We start from the raw sequence: 21,536 nt of genomic DNA, 5'->3' as shown, positions 1-21,536 counted from the left end.
GGGAGCTGCAGTGGGGCACCTGACTGTCCCCCGGTCCAGGTGGAGAACTTCTATCATCTATCCACCCATCTGTCTATGGACACACACTCACTGGCAGTAACAAATGGCTTGTCAGGGGTCTGGAAGGAGAAATATTGGACCATCAGGGTTCAGGAGGCCTGGGGCAGGGGCATGTGGATGGGCCTATGACAGAGGGCACAAAAGTGTAAGGATATATATACCCATTTCAGTGCTCACCAGAAAGCCTTCACCTTGAAATGGAAGAGGCACTGAGCAGTGACATATTTCAGCCATTCACTTTTCATTTTATTTTCAATTCATAGTTTTCTAATTTATGTCCCAGACACTTTCCATTTTGACTTAAGACAACAATGAAAAAAATAGTTTCTATTTTGGGGCACATTCGTGTATATTTGCCTCATTTTATCCTGGCAACGGTCCTGGGAACCAGGGTGACAGAGAGGAGTCATTCCGTCTACAGATGGAGAGAAACTGATGCTCAAGGGTGATGCACGCCCCGCTCAGGGTCACGGAGCCAGCTGGTGAGGGAGGTTCTGGTTTCCAGACTGGCTTCTTGTCTGTGGTTTCTGGGGCCCCATCTCCTTAGGGGAGGGAAAGCAGAGCCCAGTCAAGCAGCACAGGGTGCCGGCCTCTTCTTGTTTAAGTCAGGCCACCTGAAGCCCAGAGCAGGCTTCTGCCACCAGGCTGCCTGAGGCCCGGCCCTGGGACTGCTGAGTAAGGTCCATCACAGAGTGGCCTTCCTCTTGCCATATCCCCACCCACTGGTCACGTTTTGGCGTTGCCCATTGCATATGCTCACACTGCAGGTCCCAGTGTAGATCAAGTCTGCCCAGTCCCCGGCAAGAAATGGACAGGCGTCAGCACCCATAAACGGAACCAAAACATTTCAAATCTTAGCGTTAATAATAAACTTTCCCTTTCGGCCATAATGCAAAAGTGGAGCTTATTATAGAAGTTTATCTTTGTGGCAGGAATATCGATAGCTTTTTTCAAATATGTCTTTATGATGCATGCTTCCTCCAGCAGAACCCAGTTTTGTTGGGTTTCTTTTTCCTATGTTCTCATTTATTATGGTCCCCTCTTCTGCAATGGGAGACCCTGTGACTGACAACTTCATTCAACAACAAATGTGTATTGAGTACTTCTGTGCGCTGGGCGCCATGCACAGAGCACTTAACAAAAATCCTACCCTCATGGATCCTCCATTTTAGGGAGGGAGAGAGACAGTAAACAAAATAAATAAGGAGAATATATGATTTGTCATGTGGTGTTAAGTGCTGTGAAGAAAAACAAAGCAGAGAAGGGGCATAGGGAGTTTGGGAGGGGTGGTAGTCTGGGGGAAGTTTGCATTCTAAGTGAAAAGATCAGACATAGACTCACAAGGAGGGTGGCAGCAAGACCCCAAAATCAGCAGGGAGGGAGTTGTGCAGATATTTGGGAGAATGCTATTCCAGGGAACTGATGACATGGTGCCTGCTGTGGCAGCAGGCCGGGCACATGGGGGAGCAGCAGGCAGGCCAGCATGGCTGGGTGGATAGAGGAAATGAGCTCACAGAAGTGAAGCAGAAAAGGGAAGGGGCACAGGTCCCTCATAGGGTGAGATGCCTCATAGGCCACAGGGATGATGTTGGTGTGACTTGACATAAGGTGGGAAGCTGCTTCCAAATGACAAATGCATTCAAGGAGAAACAGTCCAGAGGAGTAAGTGTGAGGCCTTTTGCTATAGAATATTTTCACTTCCATTCTTTCAATAGCCTCGATCTGGAATTTGGAAGAAGGGTCCAAACCCCAAGATGTGGAGTCCTAAAGCCCTGGGCTCCCCTGTGGCTGGGAGGTGGGGAACACATGCCATTTGGCTCTTGGGGTCTATCTACAACCATGATAAGAGTTTGCCTTTCCTGGGGCCGCCATCAGCCTCTTGCTTGCAGAATGCATATTTCTCTTCCTGGACATCAGCTCAGGGCTGCAAGGAAGCAGTCGCAGGAGGGCAGGCTCAATGCCACCATCCACACTCCATCACTCTCCAGGTGCCACGCCACACGAAGCCTGTAGACTCTTTCCCCTCCCGCCCGGGGAGGAGCAGGAGTTGAGATGAGTGAGGTTCCACAGGCACTGCTGAGTACCCACTGTATGCCAGGTGTGCACAGGGGCTGGGATACAAAGTCCTTGCTTCGTGGACCTTAAATTCTAGGGAGGCCGACAGTGTACACATAAACTACTGTGTAGTCCTCTGTGCTACTGATGAACGGCAGGAGGGAAGGTCGAGCAGGGTGTGTGGGGAGAGGACAGCTCTGAGAGAGAGCAGAGCCCTGAATGAGGTGAGGGACAGACCACACAGGTTCCAGAGGTGTGCTCCTGGAGGAGGGAACAGCAAGGGCGAGGCTGTGAAGTGGGAAAGAGCTTGGCGGCTGGCAGGAAGAGCGTGAGGGAGGTATCGCCGGTCTCAGGGATGAGGATGGAGCCTATGTTCTTGAGGTGGTGGTCTGCTACACACCTTGGGGCAGGGAAGTGATATGATCTGACTCCCATTTTTAAGAGATGATTTTGACTTTCTTGTGGAAGCGAGGGACACCAGTTAGGCCTTGAGAGAGGATGGTGGCTTGAAGAAGGTGACAGAGGTGGGGGTGGCAAGCAGTGGTTACATTCAGGTGTATTGTGAAGGTAGAGCCTGTAGGACTTGCTGAGGGGTTGAATCTGAGGATCAGGAAGCAGAGGAAGGAAAGGGTGACTCTTAGATTTTGGGGTGACTTTGGGTGAAGCCCTAGGAAAGGAGCAGGGGTGGTGTGCATACCAGGGACGGTTGTGTTTGTGGACTCCTGCGGCACTCACTCTCCAGTGACTGCTCTCAGGGTTGTGATGGCTAGAGCACCGACAGGAGTGAGAGCTAAAATTCACTTGACCTTGTGAGCGCCGGGCACCGGGCTGCTGGGTTTATGTGCGTAGCTCAGGTAATCCACATACTTCCTTAATATCCCGGTTTTACAGATGAAGGAAACTGAGGCAGAGAGAGGTGATGAGTCAGGACTCAGTTTTAGAGAAGCACTTCATTCCGGGGTGTTGCAGAAGTCTGCCTCCAGCCCCAGGCCAGGCTGCTGCAGCACGCAGTCCTTATGACCAAGCAATCCTCCCTGCCTCAGCCTTTCCTTCGTACACACACAACAGCTGGGTATTGGGCAAGGACAGTGGTGGATTCTGGGGACCTGGGTGTAAGTCCTGCTTACTGGGAGCTTTGTTTGGGGAGAATTAATGAGAAAAGTTCACAGAATGTTGTCCGGGCAAAGTTTATTCCTGTCTGCTCTCTTTGCTCTGCTATGCATTCCTTTTCCAGGCACTAGTCAGCTTCTGCCAGCCTAACCCCCTCTCGCCAAGTTTCATTTCCTGGCCATGCCAGCCTGATTACTTCTAATTGTCTTTGACTGCCTCCAGCTGGGTTCCTTAGCTGGCATTCTGTGGGAGCACATAGACAGTCTCCCAGCCATATGGAGGGAGGAGATGGGGAAGGAGATGGGGAGGAAGGAGGCAGCTGGTACAAGTCAACTGAGAAAGCTTTTTGCAAACTTTCCAGCCCACTGTAATTGATAATGCTGTTTAAAGGGTTAACTCATCCAAGTTAGAGGGTAGCTGTCTTTGACAAGACAAATGGTTTTATTTGTTGACCCTCAAAGGCAGCTAACAACCTAACTGCAAATGCTTTTAGAAAGGTATGAGAAATGTCCTCCCCCAGGACAAGTGGGGTCGATGTCAGAAACAATGAAATTCCACTCAGTGGAGAATCAGTGAACAACCACTTTCATCATTTGTTCAACAAATATTTACTGAACGATGATATGTCTTGGGCATTGTGCTAAGTGCTCTAGGACAAATAAAATATAAAATAAGACACAGCTCTGGTTATCAATGACCATAAAAGAGAAGACATTCATAGTAATATGGGACCTAAGAGAATGTGAAATGAATGATATACAGTGAGAGAGAATGGAGGAGCAATCAGCTTCTTGTAGCTCTTTGAATGGGGGGTGCTGTTTGGGACAGGAAAACATCTGTCCTTGATCAATATGGGTCTGAGGCAGCAGATTAGGAGTGAGTGTGGCATATGCAAAGGTCAGAGGCAAGGAAGCCCAATCCTGGAGGAAGAGCTGAAGTGTAGTGCCCAGACAGACCCCACAGAAGAATAAGAAATATAGTTTAGGATGATTAGTAGAGAATCTTCAATGCTGGACTCCTGCTTTTCAACCAGATGTTTTCTGCATATCTATTATGAGGACAATTTTGTTTTACGTACTGATTTGTCTTTGCATAAAGGTGTTTCTGGAGTTATACCTCATTAAACATGGCTGTTTCAGAGAATAGGACCTGTAGTTCAAAAACAGTTACTAAGCCCAGCGAGGTTTAGGATTTGGACTTCTCTTTGGCATTCATCCCAGCTGATGGAATTAGCAGTGAACTTGAATCAAACCCAGGCATCAGGCTTGAAAAAGATTTAAGGGGCCTGGATTTTCTGTCTTGTTCACCCCTTTCCTGACCTCCACCCTGGGAGGATTATTAAAGGAAAAAAAAAATCTCTATTTCATTGTAAATGTCTTCCACCATTTTTGTGCCCCAAGCTTTTTTTTTTTTGCAGTAAAGTTAGGCTGATGAACAGTCTCTGAAATTTGCCTTACACCATAGTAAAGGAATTTTACATTTTCAGATAAAGCTAATAGTCCTAAAATTTAAAAAAGTCATACTCTATTAATAAATATAACACTACGAAAATTGCAAAAGCTTTTCTGATAGAAGATTCAGAATGGTTATGACTGCTGAGTTCCCTATTTCTCATTCCTTAAACATTTGTTGAACATTCGCCCCTCAGGCCTTGTGCTGGTCATACATGTTACCATGTTAAAACTTGATTCTTGAATCAGAGATATTAGAGCGATCGAATTGGCCTTGCAAAAACCGTGGGGGTAGGATGGCAAAGAAATCCTTTAAGTACATACAGCAAGAAAAACACTTGAAAGTGTATCTTTAACATTGGAAAATGGGAACAATGAGCAGACTGTAGCAAACAAAGCAATCACAACAATAACTAGACTGGCGACGTTGATTATAGCACATTTAAATTTGGATCTATTTAAAATAGGCGTTTCTCTGGGTCACTTTTAAGATGGGTCAGAGAGCCTCTAAGACATTGGATTAAAGACAGCTGTGTACCTCCCCCTGCCCCTTTCCCCATCTCAGAACCTTGATGGGAATGGCGCCACACTTGTTTACTGAGGAGTCCATAATGAAAGGAACTTGGTGAGGGCGGGCGAATCTTCTCTTTCAACTCTGATGTTTTAATACCAGGGGTTAAGTATGCACTAAACGCCGGCGCCTTTTATCTGGCTGCTCAACAGGTAGAATTTTGTAAATGCCTCTCCCTACCTACCCCCTAGCGTCTCCCTCGCGAGATTCTTTATTTTTGGTTTGAGGAGACACTGGGGATCCTGGGGAAGATCCGAGTCGTCAGGGCAGCTGCACTTGTTTATGAGGGATGCGCACAGTCACTGAGCGCACAGAACAAAAGCCTTCAGGAGCAGGGAGCGCTGATCCACCTCCTGCAATCACCGGCATTTCAATGGAAGGCGACGAAGGTGTACACGCACAGGCAGAGGCAGCAGACGCCCCAGTTCCTACGCGGCAGCTGCTACTATTATTGTTGAGGGTGCTTCTTCTCCAACACAGCAACCCGGTCTGCGTGCGAGCCCGGGCAGACGCTCCGCCACCTCCCCATCCTTCCGTCCATCCGTCCATCTATCAGTGCATCCACTGTCCGTAGGCCCTACTGTGTGCCAGGCCCTGGGCTGGACACCCGGCACCTAGCCCACAGTCCCCTGGTTCGAGGGCGCCTCCCTCCCTCCCTGCTGCACCAGGTGGGTGCGGCTGACGGGGGATTTCATCGCCGAACGGTCCAGAAAGCCCAAGTCCAGAACCCAGGCGAGAGGCGCAGGCCGGGAGCGCGCGTCTCGGAGGCTGCGCGGGGCCCCCTGTCCGGCGCTCAGGTGGCTCCGCCGCTCCCCTCCCGAGGCCCTCCCCTCTCCAGCGAGGGTCGAGTTTGGCTGTTGCGCGCGGGGAAGGAGGGGCTACGAGGAATTTGAAAGTGCACAGGCTGTGGAGTGGAGCTCGCATCTGTTCCCGCCGCCCGCGACCGGATTAAATTTCTGCGAATTCAAACTGAATGGGGCTTTCTTCTGCTGCCTTCCAGAGGGCGCCTGCCGCTCGCTGCGCGCTGCTCTCGGGCAGGAGCGACCGCCCGGCGCTGGGCTAGGATCGAGCGAGCCGGACCCGAGCCCGCGCGGGCCAGCAGGCGGCGGCCGGAGCGGAGGCTGCGGACGCGCCCGGCCCCGGGACCCCGGCTCCGGACCGCGCCCCCCGCCGCCCCTCCCCGGCTAGCGCGGCTGCCCGCGCACCCGAGCGGGGCGACTGTCATCAGGCACCCGGACGGGATCCGGGGCGGGCTCCCGGTGTCCGGAAAGGGGCCCGGGCGACCCTCCGAAGAACTTCTTGGGGGCGGGTCCCCGGCACCCCGGCGCCTGGGCGGCCGCTATTGTCTGCGCGCAGCGCTCTGCGGCGGCCAGGGGCGCGGGAGACGGGGCCGGGCCCAGGGCGGCGGCGGGCGGAGCCGGGGGCGCCCGGCGGCCGGGGAGGAGGAGGAGCTGCGAGCGCGGGAGTCGGGCCGGAGTCGCGCGGGCCGCGGGCGAGCGCGATGCCGGCGGCGGCGGGGGACGGGCTCCTGGGGGAGCCGGCGGCGCCCGGGGGCGGCGGTGGCGCCGAGGACGCGGCCAGGCCGGCGGCGGCCGGCGAGGGAAGTTTCCTGCCTGCCTGGGTGAGCGGCGTTCCCCGCGAGCGGCTCCGGGACTTCCAGCACCACAAGCGCGTGGGCAACTACCTCATCGGCAGCAGGAAGCTGGGCGAGGGCTCCTTCGCCAAGGTGCGCGAGGGGCTGCACGTGCTGACCGGAGAGAAGGTGAGCCGCCCGGGCCCCGGCTCGGGCCCTGAGCTTGGGGGTCGGGGCGGGAGGGGCGGCGGGGAGCTGCCGAGAGCACTGCGCTGGGAGTCCGGCTGCCTGAGCCCCTCCGCCTGCCTTTCCTCTCGGGTTGAAAGGGGTCGAGCCAAACGCGCGCGCAGGCCCCGGCAGCTGGTTTACTGGCCTTTCCCGAGGGGAGGTCTGGGGCCAGTTCTCTGGGGGCAGAAGGTGGGGTGGCGGGCGGCCAGTTTATTAGCTACCCCTCCGCGACCGTTTTGCTTCTCGAAGGGCGCCGCCTGGCGGTCACCAGCGCGGGTGGGTGGCGGTTCTGGTCTCGGGGCGCGTAGGGACGGCGGATTAGCGGAGAGGCTGGACCCAGGGCTGCGTGCGTGGGCCTTACTGGGAGGGTGGGAGAGCCGCTCGCAGAGCTTGCAGTCTGAGTTCCCCCCCATCCTGTGCTCTGCTAAGAAGAGGGGGGGGGGGGGGGGCGGGACCCCAGGGAATTCTCCACTTGCGGACTGGGGCTGCTGGGGAAATTTTTCGTGCTCAGAGGAGGGTTTTCACGCGCCCGCCGCTCTGCTTCCCGATATAACGCACCCCTCCACGCCATTCATTCCCATCCTCTTTGCCCCTCTCACGCCCTACCCCATTCATCTCAGCCCCTCGAGGGGAGCTGCAGTAAGGACCCTGCTCTGGCAGGTACAGAACTACACGCTGATACCCTCAGACTTTGGAGAGTGAGCGATGCCATGTTTTTCTGGAAGAAGGGAAAGCAAAGGGAGACCCCCAGAAACCTGGTGGGGCACCCTCTTCAGCCTGTGAGAAGCTAGGTGGTTGTGAACCCTGGCCAGGTGAGACACGAGTAGCTGTACTTTGGGAGAAGAAACGCAAGCCTAGAGGACTTACTCTGGAGGGGAGGGGCCGGACACTGGTTCGCCCCAGGCAGTGAGGCTGCCCAGCTTGCGAGCTGCCCTAAGCTTGGAACTGCTTCAGTCTCAAACTCATGGTCGTTTCCGCCTCAAGGCTCCCCGCAGGCTTGGGGGCTGTCAGCGCTGGAGGGGAGTAGCCCCTTTTTGTGGGCCATTGGCAGCGGTGATACCAGCAGCAAGGGAGGGACACGGAAGCTCCAGGCTTCCTGTCTGCCCTTCGGCCCAGCCTGGAGCTCCTGGAAGTGCTCTGCTGTGGGACCTCAGGTTGCAGGGTGCGCTGTCCTTTCTCCCGTCCCCTGCCTCAGCTACCTGGCTTTAGTTTCCCTCCTGGTTTCCCCAGCGTCTGCTGGAGCCCCTTGCATTTGAGTGCAGGGCTTCATTTGTCCTCTATTCCTACAGCTGTTCTGGGCTGGATACCCCTTTGTTTCGGTAAGTGGGTTTAGAGTGAGGAGTTGAAAAAGTGCCTCTTGCTTGAATTTCCATGTTAAAAGGGAGAGTTCAGGATGAACTCACTAATTGAGTAACTCTACAAATAAGAAAAAAAACTAACCTCATTCTAGTGCAGAGGGAGCGTGGTGCACTTTACTCCTGGGGCTCTCAGTGGGCTGGCCCTCTTATACAGTGGGCCAGGGCGCTGGGTGCCGGAGGCCAGCCTGCTAATTGCAGGGCCCTCACTTTTCTGTCCCTGTGTAAATTCCCATTGGCATGGGTGGTAGAACTTTGATTCATCCTGGTTGTGTTTGTTTCCTCTGGAAACTTAGCAAAAAGAGACCAGTTTTTATATCGACAGCGTAATGGCCAACATAAGGAGCATATTTGGGTCACCTGCCCTGCTTCTCAAGTGCTGCAGCTTCTCTCCAGTTTCCCTCGTGCTGCTGTGTCTGCCCTCCTCACCAGTGCATGTTTGAAAGTGCAGGATGCACTCAGAGCTCAGCCCCTTCTGGGTGCTGGGGTTCTGGAGCTCTGTGTTGGGCGCACAGGGCACACTGGGATGCAGCGAGTTCTTGCCCCAAAGGGGTCCAAATGTGGAGCCCCTTGCACTCGTTGGAGTTCGTGGCCGTTGCTCTCCCATCTTATCTCTCTTGAGTGATGAATCTCACTTTATCTCAGCAATGGGAACTATTTGGATGTAAAGTTATTGTGCTGGACTAATTCGTTGAATCTAGTTATTGGGGGGATGAGGTTGAAGAAATTTTTCTGATGAGCTCTTCTCCAGCCGTGAGAGTCAGTGCTCCGGGAGTGCCGTTATCAGGAGAAATCTGGGTTTTAGTTGATTTAATTGCCCGCTTTAAAGAAATAATGGGTGTCATTCATAGCTTTTATCTCCCAAATCCAACACCTTTAATGCTTTTAACTAATGGACTTGGGTTTTGGCAGATTGTAGAGATTAAAGTATGTGTGTGTGCGCGCGGGCGCACATGCATGGCTTTGCCTGAGGACTGCTGAGTTCAGGAGTCCCCATCCCCACTCACAGTCTGGATATTGTTTTACTGAGGCCAAAACAAAGGTGAAGTCCACCTTACGCTATCTGCAGCCTTTTCTACTCTTTAAATGGTTAGCAGAGCAAGGAAAGACGGTGCGGTGACAGGACCTGGTGGGAGGGAAATGAAGTGTCCCCCACAGTAGGTGATCTGAGTTCCCCAGCAAGGCCCCTCAGTACTTCCTCCTACCTTTTTGGGTGCATACTTTCTTCTTTTTTAAAGGACACAGACCACAGTGGGAGGGGAATTAAGTCATGAATACTGCAGTAAGAAATACTAAGAAATATATGTCCCCTCATGCCATGCCCTGAATGGAAGGATCCAGGAGAGTTTGTAGTGGGAATCAGTTCATGAAAAAGCTGAAGGGGTGCATGGAGAAAGGGAAGAAGACGGGGTTCCCAGGTTTGGCCTGCTTTACAGTTGTGTGTGCTGTGCCTTGACTCACTGCACATTTGGGTGAAATCCTCCATGGCTTGCTGGGAATTACTGTTAAGTCCAGATGAGAAAACCCCCACTTTTTCCTGACTTTCATTCTAGGCTTCAGTCCTATCTTACCAACAGGCTTCTTTCCCCACCACTGCCTGCAGGACAGTATTTTGCCTGCCTTTCCTCTGCAAGTTTGTTTGAAAGTCATTTGAATCTAGATGGCCCTTTTACTGCTTGGAAAGAAAAGATGGCTTTGGGTGAGACCTACTTCTGTCTTGCTTTGGCTTGTAGTTGATGCAATCTCTGTGAACGTGGCTTGAAAAATAATTCACAAGGTTGCATGAAGCTCTTAATTAGTAGATTCTTAGTCACCTGAGTGTGTTTGACTAAGTGTAAGCTGATGATTGCAGGAGATGAAATGATCACAGAATCAGATTTTGAAAAGTATTCTCTGTCAGTTGAAGACAAAGAGCAAAGTTGCTGAGCAGGAATACCAAGTACTGACTTGGAAAGACCCATGGATTGTGCTTGCTGCCCCTCGCCTTGTTCCCTGATACTAAGAAGCGCAGTCTCTGGCTCGTAATAGGTTATTTTACATTTTTAAAAAAACTGATAAAATGTAGTTGATGGCTCAGAGAGTAAAGCACAAGTGTACCTCAGGTACAGAGCAGGTTTCATAGGCAGGCAAAACTGTAAAAAAGGGGAAAATAGTTGATGACGCATTTACCTTCTTTTGTGATTAAGGCTCGAAGGTACACAGCTGGGTACATAAAATGATTAGTTAGGATGTTTAAGAATCTTGTTCTAACTCTTGGTTTAAAAAAGTAAGCCTGTTTCTCACTTTGTTGGAGCTATTTTGGGGCTAAAAATAAGGGTTGCCTGCTTAGTAAGTTGCCAATAATTATGCATTGAGCACACAGCGCCAGATACCTGGAGTTGAAGGAGTTACTAAAAATACAATTTACTATGTTTTGCAAAGCAGGAAATATGACTAATTTTAGAGGTGGCCTTTTGGCAGATCTGTTTTTAGCAAGTATTTCTGAAACAAACAGGTGCTGAATCCTGTATTTTTTAAGTGCTAGAAATTTAGGGGTAATAAGTCTGCAGAACAAGAAATGCTTAAAGAACTGGAAATTCCTATTAATCCTCAGCAGGAATTTCTTGGCAAGAAGGAAGTGTTTGGCAAAAGCACCTGCTCAGTATGTCATGTGTGACAAGGCAGTGCCTATAATTTCCCAGATTGCATGCTGCAGCTGTGGACGCGTTCTTTTTGAACTTCCTGCCCAGGCTCATCTTTTTGAAGTACTTGTGAATGATGGAAATTGGCACGTTGGGCTTGGTTCTAAGTGCGCATTGATACACAGGTCCCGTGGACTTCAAAGGGTGCTTTGAGTCGGCACAACAGTGCTGAATGGTGTCCATGAAGAGAAGTCCAACCCTCAATTTTCTCTGCAGGGATTAAGGCACCCGACCTGGCTGAGTTCAGTTCCACATGCTGCCTGGCAGCCCTCCACCCAGTGCTTATCATCCTAGAACATGTGGGGAGTGGCAGCTGTGTCTGCCCTGGGAGGTGGGCAGGCCGGCGTCCTCTGTGGGAAGGTGGTTTGGGCACAAAGTATCATTTACCTTGGGGATATACACCTCCTCTCAATTATTTATGGTAGCCCGGCGACCTACTCTCTCGGCCTTACTTGTAGCCGAGAGGTGGTGAAACCTCTTCCTCTGCTTAGTCTGGCTCTGGCCTCTGTCAAGTGCTGATCCGAATTGAATTTCACCCTCTCTTATGGGGTGCTGCTGGCTGGTAAGGTGACCAGTAGGAGAGGGGTGAACCGTGTGGTCTGAACAGTACCTGACTGGCTGATACCTGTACCAGGGTGGAGAAGGTGATTGCATGTCCTTTATCATAAGACCTCTCAGTGGTGTAGTATTCTGTGGCTTATTCAGGGTCTTTCATGCATTACTTCCCAGATGCTTTCAGCCACCCTGGGCAGGTGACAACCTCTGGTCACGTGAACTAAGTGGAGGAATGCCCTAAGTTTTCCCCCCACCTTCACTTCTCTATAGCTAACAAGTTGTCTATGTAACAAATGACCACAAACTGGGAGGCCTCAAACAATGGAAATTCGTTCTTTCAGAGCTGGAGGCCAGAAGTCCAAGATCAAGGTGTCAGCAGAGCCACACCCCCTTTGAAGGCTCTAGGGAGAATCCTCCCTGCCTCTTGCAGCTCTGGTACTTCTTGGCAGGCCCTGTCATATAGCTGCTGCAGCAGTCCAGTCTGCCTGTGTTTCCACTTGGCCTTCCCTCCAAGTGTTACCTCTGTCCCCAAATCTCCCTTTCTTGATAAGGACACCAGACTTTGGATCAAGGGTGGACTCTCATCCAGTAGGACCTCATCTTAATTTGATTCCATCTGCAAAGGCCCCATGTCCAATAAGGTGACATTCCCAGGTACCAAGGATTAGGACCTGAATGTATCTTTTTCTGGGACACACTTAACCCACAACACCTTCTTACTGTTAGGATTGTGTGGCAGGTGATTTCCTGAGAAGCAGGCCTTGGACGGGAGACCAGTGTGGTCTTAGGGAGTATATACTCAGGGCCAGTGCTTCTGGGGGCACAGGGGCAAAGCACTGGGCAGAGCAGAAGCTGAGCTCCCATGCAGTCTCCACTGGGGTGCCTGCCGTGCCACGGATAGCTCTGGAGCTGAGATGGCCCTTCAGAGGTGCCCAAGTGGGGGTGGGGGGACTGGCCTTTAAACCTCAGTGTGGACCTGCTGTTGGATGGGGGCCGCCCTGGGAGGGGTCTTGGCCTCAGACACTTGCTGAGGGCAGTTCCTGCAGCCACCTCACAGACGAGAGCCAGTGGCAGCAGCCAGGGGAGGAAGTTCTTCAGCCTTGAAGGGGAATCTGGGTGACAGGGTCGGATGGGGTCTGAGTCCAGGCTGGTTCTGTAAAGAAAGTGGGCAGCTTCCCCACCCCACCTTGCGGACCCAGTTGTGCATCCTCTCAACCTGAAATGGGGTCATACCAGCAGAATCTGTGTTCCAGGCACCCTTGGTGACCTGAGAATATTCTAGGATCATGTTTCTCTTCTTGGAGCTCTCTGTTGTGTTTGTGGGTAATTTCAGGATACTCTTATGTGTTTTATGTGCTTTCTCTGGAGAACTTTGTGCCAACACAAAGTTCTAACTTGTCAACCTGTGTCCCTCCCCCATCACTCCTGAGCTGTGGGAAAGATCTGTCGCAGGAATTGTGGGAAATTGGATGATTGTCCACTGGAGTAATGACTTGGGACATTGAGCAGGGCAGGAAGACTACCTGGCTCAGAGACGTCTCTGAACAGCCCCTTACCACCTCCACCGTGCCTGCTCTCCCCTACCTTGCTATGCAATTTCTAATTACTGCATTTTTCTTTTTCTTTTTTTTGGTTTTTAATCATTTCTGTGTGTTTTAGGATTCATTTAAATTTTGATGTAGTTAATACAGATACATGGTCTAATATTCACAGGTTTCAATTGTTGGCAGGGATGTGGAGAAAAGGGAACCCTTGTATGCTCTTGGTGGGAAAGTAATTGGTGCAGCCACAGTTGTTGGGAATGTAAATATGTGATGGAAAACAGTATGGAGGTTTCTCAAAAAACTAAAAATAGAAATACCATACAACCCAGTAATTCCATTTCTGGGAATTTACCCAAAGAAAACAAAATCACTAATTCAGAAAGAAACATGCACGCCTATGTTTACCTCAGCATTATTTGCAATAGCCAAGGTATGGAAGCATCCTAAGTGTGCTTTGATAGATGAATCAATAAAGAAGAAGTGGCATCTATACACAGTAGAATATTATTCAGCCATAAAAAAGAATGAAATCTCACCATTTGTGACAACATGGATGGACCTAGAGGGTATTATGCTAAGTGAAATAAGTCAGATAAAGATGAATACCATATGATTTCACTTATATGTGAAATATAAAATATAAACCAAACAGAAATAGACTTGAACACAAAGAACAAACTGGTGGTTGCCATAGGGAAGGGGTATGGGGGGATGGGTGAAATAGGGGAAGGGTATAAAGAGGTACAGATATCAAATATAAAATAAATGACAGGCATGACAAGTACAACATAAGAATATAGTCAATAACATGTAATATCTTTGTGTGTTGAAAAATGTGACTATCCTTACCTTGGTGCACATTTGTGATGTATATAATTGTTGAATCACTATGTTGAAAAAAACTCAAAGTTTTCAAGATGGTTTGTAATGAAGAGGTAATTCTGCCCCTCACCTGTGTGCCTCAGCTGCCGGTTCCTCTCCTCAGAGGCAATCCCTGCTTCTAGTTTCCTGTGTCACCTTTCAGAGACATTCTGTATGCATACAAGTGCATATAGATGTTTGCAAATGTATGGGCATAGAGAGACATTTTTATACTGTACATGCTGTTCAGGATATTTCTTCACTTAGCAATATGTTTTGAACATCTTTCCTCAAAACTACAGGCTTGCCTCGTCCTTGTAAATTAGCATATAGTATTCAGTGTGTGGAGGTAGCATATTCACTCACCTATTCCATGCTGCTTAAGTCACTAGACACTAATTAAATAATTAAAGACAATTAAGAATTTTTGTTTTTGTAATTTTTTGTTATTCCCATGCTGTGCTGCAGTTAAGTATCTGTGCCCATTTATCATTTTGAACATTTTTGTTTCAAGTATATCTGAGGGATAAAATCCTAGCCTTATGTTGAAGAGCATGACTGTATTAACTGTTGATAAATATTGCCAAATTGCCTTCCGTCGAGGTTGTCCCAGTTTATACTCACATCTACCTGGCAGGGGGTTATCTTTCCACATCTTTGTCAATACAAGGTACTCAAAATTTTTTATCTTTGCCAATCTGGTAGATTAAACATGGTATCTCGTTTTATTTATAGTTTCCCTTATTTAGAGAGAGTTGAGCATATTTTTGTTCAACAACAACTTGAATATTATTTCTGTTATTGTTATGTCCATTTTTCTCCTGGGATTTTGACCTTTTTCATATTGATTTATAGGCACTTTTTATGTATTAAGGAAATCAGTCCTCTTTCACTGGTATATTTTGCAGCCTCTTTCATCTTCCCCTGCTGTCTGTTTATTCTTTGTCTTTGTTTCCTAGTCATTGTTGCCATTGCAGAGATTATTTTCCTAGATTCCACTAACTGGGAAGGGACTATAGATGAGCTTTGCAGGTCCATGAACCCCTACAAATTGTATGTATATAATTATATTTCTGGGGAGAAGGTCCATGACATTCATGAGATTCTAAAAGGAGTTGTTTACCCCCAAAATGTTAACAGACAGTGCTTCATTACCTACCCTGTCAGTTCTGCTGACCTAATGGAGATTTGTACATTATTGGAATGAAGATTTGGGTCATGTGTGTATGTTAACACCTGTGCTAATTGGGCTAAAATTGCAGATTACACTCAGGCTAGTCAGGCTGGTTCTGCATCCATGACCTTGGACTTGGGTCATGCGGGCATGGGCATATTAGAGTGTAGATAGATTTTCGAAAACCTTGCTCTTGCTGGGACAGCTCTCTCCATGTCCCATCATCTCTTCACAGGAAAGCGATAGATAAAATTTGTGGTGGGTGGTTGAGAAGAAAGAGAAAGGGGAATGTCAAGGGAGATGAAACCTTTTAGGGAAGTGCAGCCATTTAACTTGGATCTAAATGTACTAAGTCAAGTGTGAGTGCATGTGTGAAGATATGCCCTGGGACCCTCCCAGCTCTTCTGTCCACCCAAGGAGCCCTCTGAAGAGGGTGCTGGTGCAGTGAGCAACTGGGCCCTGCTGTTTGAAACTGGGTCAGCATGGCCTCGCCCTGATGACCTTCTCTAAAATGCTCCTGTCCCCATCACACTCTGCCCCTTCACTGCCTTGTCATTCCTCAAAGTGCTGTAATAGTTTGCTAGGGTTGTTATAACAAAGTGCTGCAAATGGGGACAGAGAGATTTGTCTCACAGCTCTGGAGGCCAGAAGTCCAAAATCAAGGTGGTGTTAGGGTTGGTTCCTTCTGAGGGCTGTGAAGCAAGGATCTATTCCAGGCTGCCTTCCTTGGTGTGTAGATGGCTGTCTTCTCCCTGTGTCTCTTATGTTATCTTCCATCTATGTTGTCCATCTCTGTATCTGCATTTCCCCTTTTTATGAGGACCCAATCATATTAAATCAGGGCCCATCCTAATGACCTCACTATAATTTGGCTACTTCGGTACAGACCACGTCTCCAAATAAAGTCACGTTGTGAGGTACTGGGGTTAGAACTTGCTATAGTCTGAATATGTCCCCCCAAATTCATATGTTATCACCTAATACCCAACTTGATGGTATTTGGAGGTGGGGCCTTTGGGAGGTGCTTAGATGTGAGGGCAGAGAAGAGGTTATGTGGTTTTATAAAATAAACCCCAGAGAGCTCCTTTGACTCTTGTGAGGACACAGCAAAATGATGGTTTTCTATGAACCAGGGGTGAGCTCTCACCAGATGCCAAATCTGCTTGGTGCCTTGATCTTGGGGCTTCCAGCCTTCAGAACTGTGACGAAACAATGTCTGGTGTTTATAGGCACCCAGTCTCTGGTCTTTTGTTATAACAATCTAAATGGACTAAGATAAGACTTAAACATATAACTTTTGGGGGTATGCAATTCCACTCATAACATCACCCAAGCCCTGATGTAATTTTATGTGCTGATGTATTTGTTCATTGTTCAGCTCCCCACTGGACTGTAAGCCTCATGAGGAAGAGTTCACTGCTGTACACCCAGTGTCTAGAGTAGTAGCTGGGACAGAGAAGGTGCTCAGTAAGTATTTAGTGAGTGGATCAGAGAATGCTTTAATCTTCCCAGGACATGACAACAGCCTTCTGGATGACAATGTGCAAGTTGGCTGGGAATAATTCTCAAGGGCTGTCCCTCACACTCCCTTGCAGCTCCTGGGTATGCCTGTCTGACTGTGAGTACATTGAGCAGGTTGTTTAGCTGTCACGCTTTGGGAAAAATCCCAGCCCTGGAACAGCTGAGCCTTCTGCAGGGATTTGTTAAGGAAGGTACCTCGGTATCAGAGTGACAGGTGACCAGACACAAGCAGAAAAATATTTTGCAGTGACATGGGACTGTTAATGGACCCTCAGCTCTTTCCAGAGAAAAATGTACCAATACTGCAACAGATGGCCAAAGTTGCTATTTGCAAACATACATTTTTTTGGAAGTTTCCCATGGAGATATATGGAGGTTTGGATCTATCTCTTTGCCTATAATTTTTTAATAAGTTTATCAGTCTCCTAAGCCAAGTTGCTGCCAAAATATTTTGCAGTCCTGCTTGCTTCTCTCACCCATTCTTGGAGCCATTTCATTCATTCTCATTTCCCTCCTTGCATTACTTTGCCATTTTGATCCTTTACTGAGTTAAGGATCTCCGTGTAAGGATGAGAGGACGAAGTTCAGAATCCCAGTGATTCCTTTCTCTACCAGGAGCAGAATGAAGATTTCAACACATCTCAAATCACCAAACACCTACAGGAAAGAAAGGAGTGCTTGCTCTTTGCTTTGACTATGAGAATGTAATACTGATAATGTTTATAATGAACATTTATGGATCTCGTACCATCTGCTAGGCTATGTCCTAGATGCTTTGCTGCACAATATAATTTATTCCATACAGTGGCCTTTGGTGGTAGGTACTCTCGTCTCGAGTTTGCAGATTAGGGTGACCAGCCATTCCTGTGATCCCAGGACCCTCTTAAGTTTAGCACTGGAAATCTTGCACTTTGGGAAACCCCTCAGACAATGGTAAAACCAGACTCACTTAAGGAAACAATTCAGTGTTTGGAATCCTACTGAATGCTTTCAAATAAAAGTATTAATGGGCAGCTAATCAGATCATGAGTCAGCGATGAATGAACCAAAGCCTAAAGCCCTCGGCATAACTGGGATGCTTGCTGTGGATGGTAACTTCCTTGTGTGGTGCCTGGCGGTGAAGGCGCTTCTCCTATCCCTTCTCTCCAATATGCTTGAGTCACAGTGCACTGCAAGTCTCCAGGCGTGTATTGGTCTGGCGTCTTTTACGAGCCTACCATGAGATGAGAAACCTGAGCCTTGTGTGTGTATGGATATATATGTGCACATACATATGCACAAGAATATGTGTGTGTATATATATACTAGTGAATATAAGCCATATAATACTAAGCTAAATATAAAAATGACACACACATGTTTTTGGTAGCAGGCTTAAAGAAGGAAGCAGGGGGCCAGGTAGCTACTTTGAGTAGCTCCAGTTTGCAGTCTTAGTACCTTCCTTTTGCCCTGGAGGGAGGAAAATCTCAGAGGGGACAGAGGATTTTGAATCAAATGGTGAGGCTGCAGGTGCATGTCTTAGGTAGCATATCAAACAGTCTCTGAGAATCTCCTTGTTAAACCACCTTCCTACAAGAACTGAACACAGATTATTTATTAAAAACCAACCCAAACACTCCGTGCCTTCACCTTGCTTATTATGCAATGTCTGGAGCTGGCCCAGCTTTTCAAGCCCCATTGGGCTGAGAAGAGACATCAGAGGCCAATGGAATGAGGAAGTGCCAGGAAAGTTGGCTGTGGAGTCTGGGATTAGAATATTCTAGCATTTTATCTGAGCCCTACTTTAGTGAAACCAAATAAAGATAAGTGTTATCAGTTATATAATCTGGTTTTGAATTGGAATTACTGCCCCCATCACATGTAGAAGTCTAGCTTTCCAAGTGCATTCTTTAGTTCAGCTTAAAAATTTAATTAGAGAAACTAGTCTATGACTCAGTTCCCTGTAGAACATTTATATTTAGTAATATAAAAAAAATCCTTGTTTTGGAAACACTTCTCTAGGTTTGTAAAGTGTCATACCCACAGGATGACATTTTATTCTATTAAAAACTAACATTTGTGAGCAGTAGTTGGAATTTGAAGCCCAATGTGATGTAATGAAACTTGAATTTCCCTCTGGAGGGAATGTACTAGGGCTATTGTACTCCTACCTAATTTATTACTCTGAAATGCTTTTTCCTAGATCAGGAATGAGCTTTTTATCAGAGGGCTACTAAATTAAAGTACCTCAGAGTATGTGGAGTAACAAATAGTTTGTTTCTAATAATCAGGCTTAGAATGATATCTTCCAGATTTCAAAGGGGCATATTTATTTGAACATAAATACAAATCATCTGATATAAATCAGTGCTTTTCTTATGATCAACTGTAAATATTTTAAACATTTTAAAACTATTTTTGACCAAGTATTTAGTGTTCTAAAATTCTCTAAACCAGTCTAGTCACAGGAACTTCTAGAATATTTGAGGTTATTAATCAGAGTAACTGGGCTAATATTTATTAATTGCCATATATTTTTCTCTAGGTTAGTGACTCACATATACTTTTCAATATTAACTCTGCCACTTGCTACCACACTTTATTAATCACATTTCGTTATCTAGTCCCCTTCCATTTCAGATACATTTAAAAAATTGCCCCTTCCTATTCTGATTAATTAAACATGATTTTTTTTTTAGCCCTGGCTCCTTGTGGAAAATAAAGACAAAGAGAAAGTACAAATTACCTGTAATCACACAACCCAGCATTAATCACTGTGAATATTTAGGTGTTTGGTCTGGGCACATATAAAACAGGTACATATGTCCATATCCATATAGTTGATTTTTCCCCTTTGAAGCCATATGTTACAAAATTGAGACCACAATATTTATTTTGACCTTAACTTTTTCCCCATCTTAACATGCAGAGAACATTTTCCTATGTTGTTAAGTATTCTTTTAAAATTTTATTTTTGATCATAAATAGTATTCTATTATTTGGAGTTACTTAAATTTTAAACACTAGTACCTAACTCTAGACCATTGAGGTTATGTGATTTTAAGATTTTCCCAACATTAATATAGCTATTACTACCCTTGTATGTACATCTCTGAGCCATCCCTTAGAATAAATACTTAAAAGATCTGTGACATATTGCCAAGTTGCACTTCACAAAGATTATGCCAGATGACACAGTGGTGTATGAAAGTGGTTTTTTAAAAAAATTTTATTTTGTTATCATTAATCTACAATTACATGAAGAACATTATGTTTACTAAGCTCTCCCCTACCCCAAGTCCCCCCAACAAACCCCATTACAGTCACTGTCCATCAGCATAGTAAGATGTTGTAGAATCACTACTTGTCTTCTCTGTGTTGCAAAGCCCTCCCCTTTCCCCCACCCCCCACATTATACATGCTAATCATAATACCCCCTTTCTTCTTCCCCACCTTTATCCCTCCCTACCCTCCCATCCTCCCCAGTCTCTTTCCCTTTGGTAACTGTTAGTCCATTCTTGGGTTCTGTGATTCTGCTGCTGTTTTGTTCTTTCAGTTTTTCTTTGTTCTTATACTCCACAGATGAGTGAAATCATTTGATATTTGTCTTTCTCTGCTTGGCTTATTTCACTGAGCATAATACCCTCTAGCTCCATTCATGTTGTTGCAAATGGTAGGATTTGTTTTCTTCTTATGGCTGAATGATATTCCATTGTGTATATGTACCACCTCTTCTTTATCCATTCATCTACTGATGGACACTTAGGTGCTTCCATTTCTTGGCTATTGTAAATAGTGCTGCGATAAACATAGGAGAGCATCTGTCTTTTTCAAACTGGAGTGCTGCATCCTTAGGGTAAATTCCTAGAAGTGGAATTCCTGGGTTAAATGGTAAGTCTATTTTGAGCATTTTGAGGAACCTCCATATTGCTTTCCACAATGGTTGAACTAATTTACGTTCCCACCAGCAGTGTAGGAGGGTTCCCCTTTCTCCACAACCTTGCCAACATTTGTTGTTGTTTGTCTTTTGGATGGTAGCCATCCTTACTGGTGTGAGGTGATATCTCTTTGTGGTTTTAATTTGCATTTCTCTGATAACTAGCGATGTGGAGCATCTTTTCATGTGTCTGTTGGCCATCTGAATTTTTTAATTGGAGAACTGCCTGTTCAGCTCCTCTGCCCATTTTTTAATTGGATTATTTGCTTTTTGTTTGTTGAGGTGCGTGAGCTCTTTATATATTTTGGATGTCAAGCCTTTATTGGATCTGTCATTTACAAATATATTCTCCCATATTGTAGGGTACCTTTTTGTTCTATTGATGGTGTCCTTTGCTGTACAGAAGCTTTTCAGCTTGATATAGTCCCACTTGTTCATTTTTGCTTTTGTTTTCCTTGCCCGGGGAGTTATATTCATGAAGAAGTCACTCATGTTTATGTCCAAGAGATTTTTGCCTATGCTTTTTTCTAAGAGTTTTATGGTTTCATGATTTACATTCAGGTCTTTGATACATTTGGAATTTACTTTTGTGTATGGGGTTAGACAGTGGTCCAGTTTCATTCTCTTACATGTAGCTGTCCAGTTTTGCCAGCACCATCTGTTGAAGAGACTGTCATTTCCCCATTGTATGTCCATGGCTCCTTTATTGAATATTAGTTGACCATATATGTTTGGGTTAATGTCTGGAGTCTCTAATCTGTTCCACTGGTCTGTGGCTCTGTTCTTGTGCCAGTACCAAACTGTCTTGATTACTATGGCTTTGTAGTAGAGCTTGAAGTTGGGGAGTGAGATCCCCGCCACTTTATTCTTCTTTCTCAGGA

At 47.0% G+C, this 21,536-nt stretch overlaps 1 protein-coding gene across 1 annotated transcript in view; it reads left to right on the top strand.

Annotated features, from left to right (window-relative positions):
* The first annotated feature begins 4,814 nt into the window (after nt 1-4,814).
* HUNK (hormonally up-regulated Neu-associated kinase) overlaps nt 4,815-21,536 on the top strand; it is a 105,376-nt gene continuing 88,654 nt past the window's right edge. The window contains exon 1 of the mRNA XM_017662664.3: nt 4,815-7,009. Within this exon, the coding sequence (XP_017518153.3) occupies nt 6,749-7,009 (261 nt within the window). The 5' untranslated portion in view covers nt 4,815-6,748. The remainder of the gene's footprint in view (nt 7,010-21,536) is intronic.

The sequence above is a fragment of the Manis javanica genome, chromosome 3 (assembly GCF_040802235.1).
Source record: "Manis javanica isolate MJ-LG chromosome 3, MJ_LKY, whole genome shotgun sequence".
Taxonomy (NCBI): domain Eukaryota; kingdom Metazoa; phylum Chordata; class Mammalia; order Pholidota; family Manidae; genus Manis; species Manis javanica.
The sequence above is the reverse complement of the archived record's forward strand: the minus strand, read 5'-3'. Positions and strand labels throughout refer to the sequence as shown.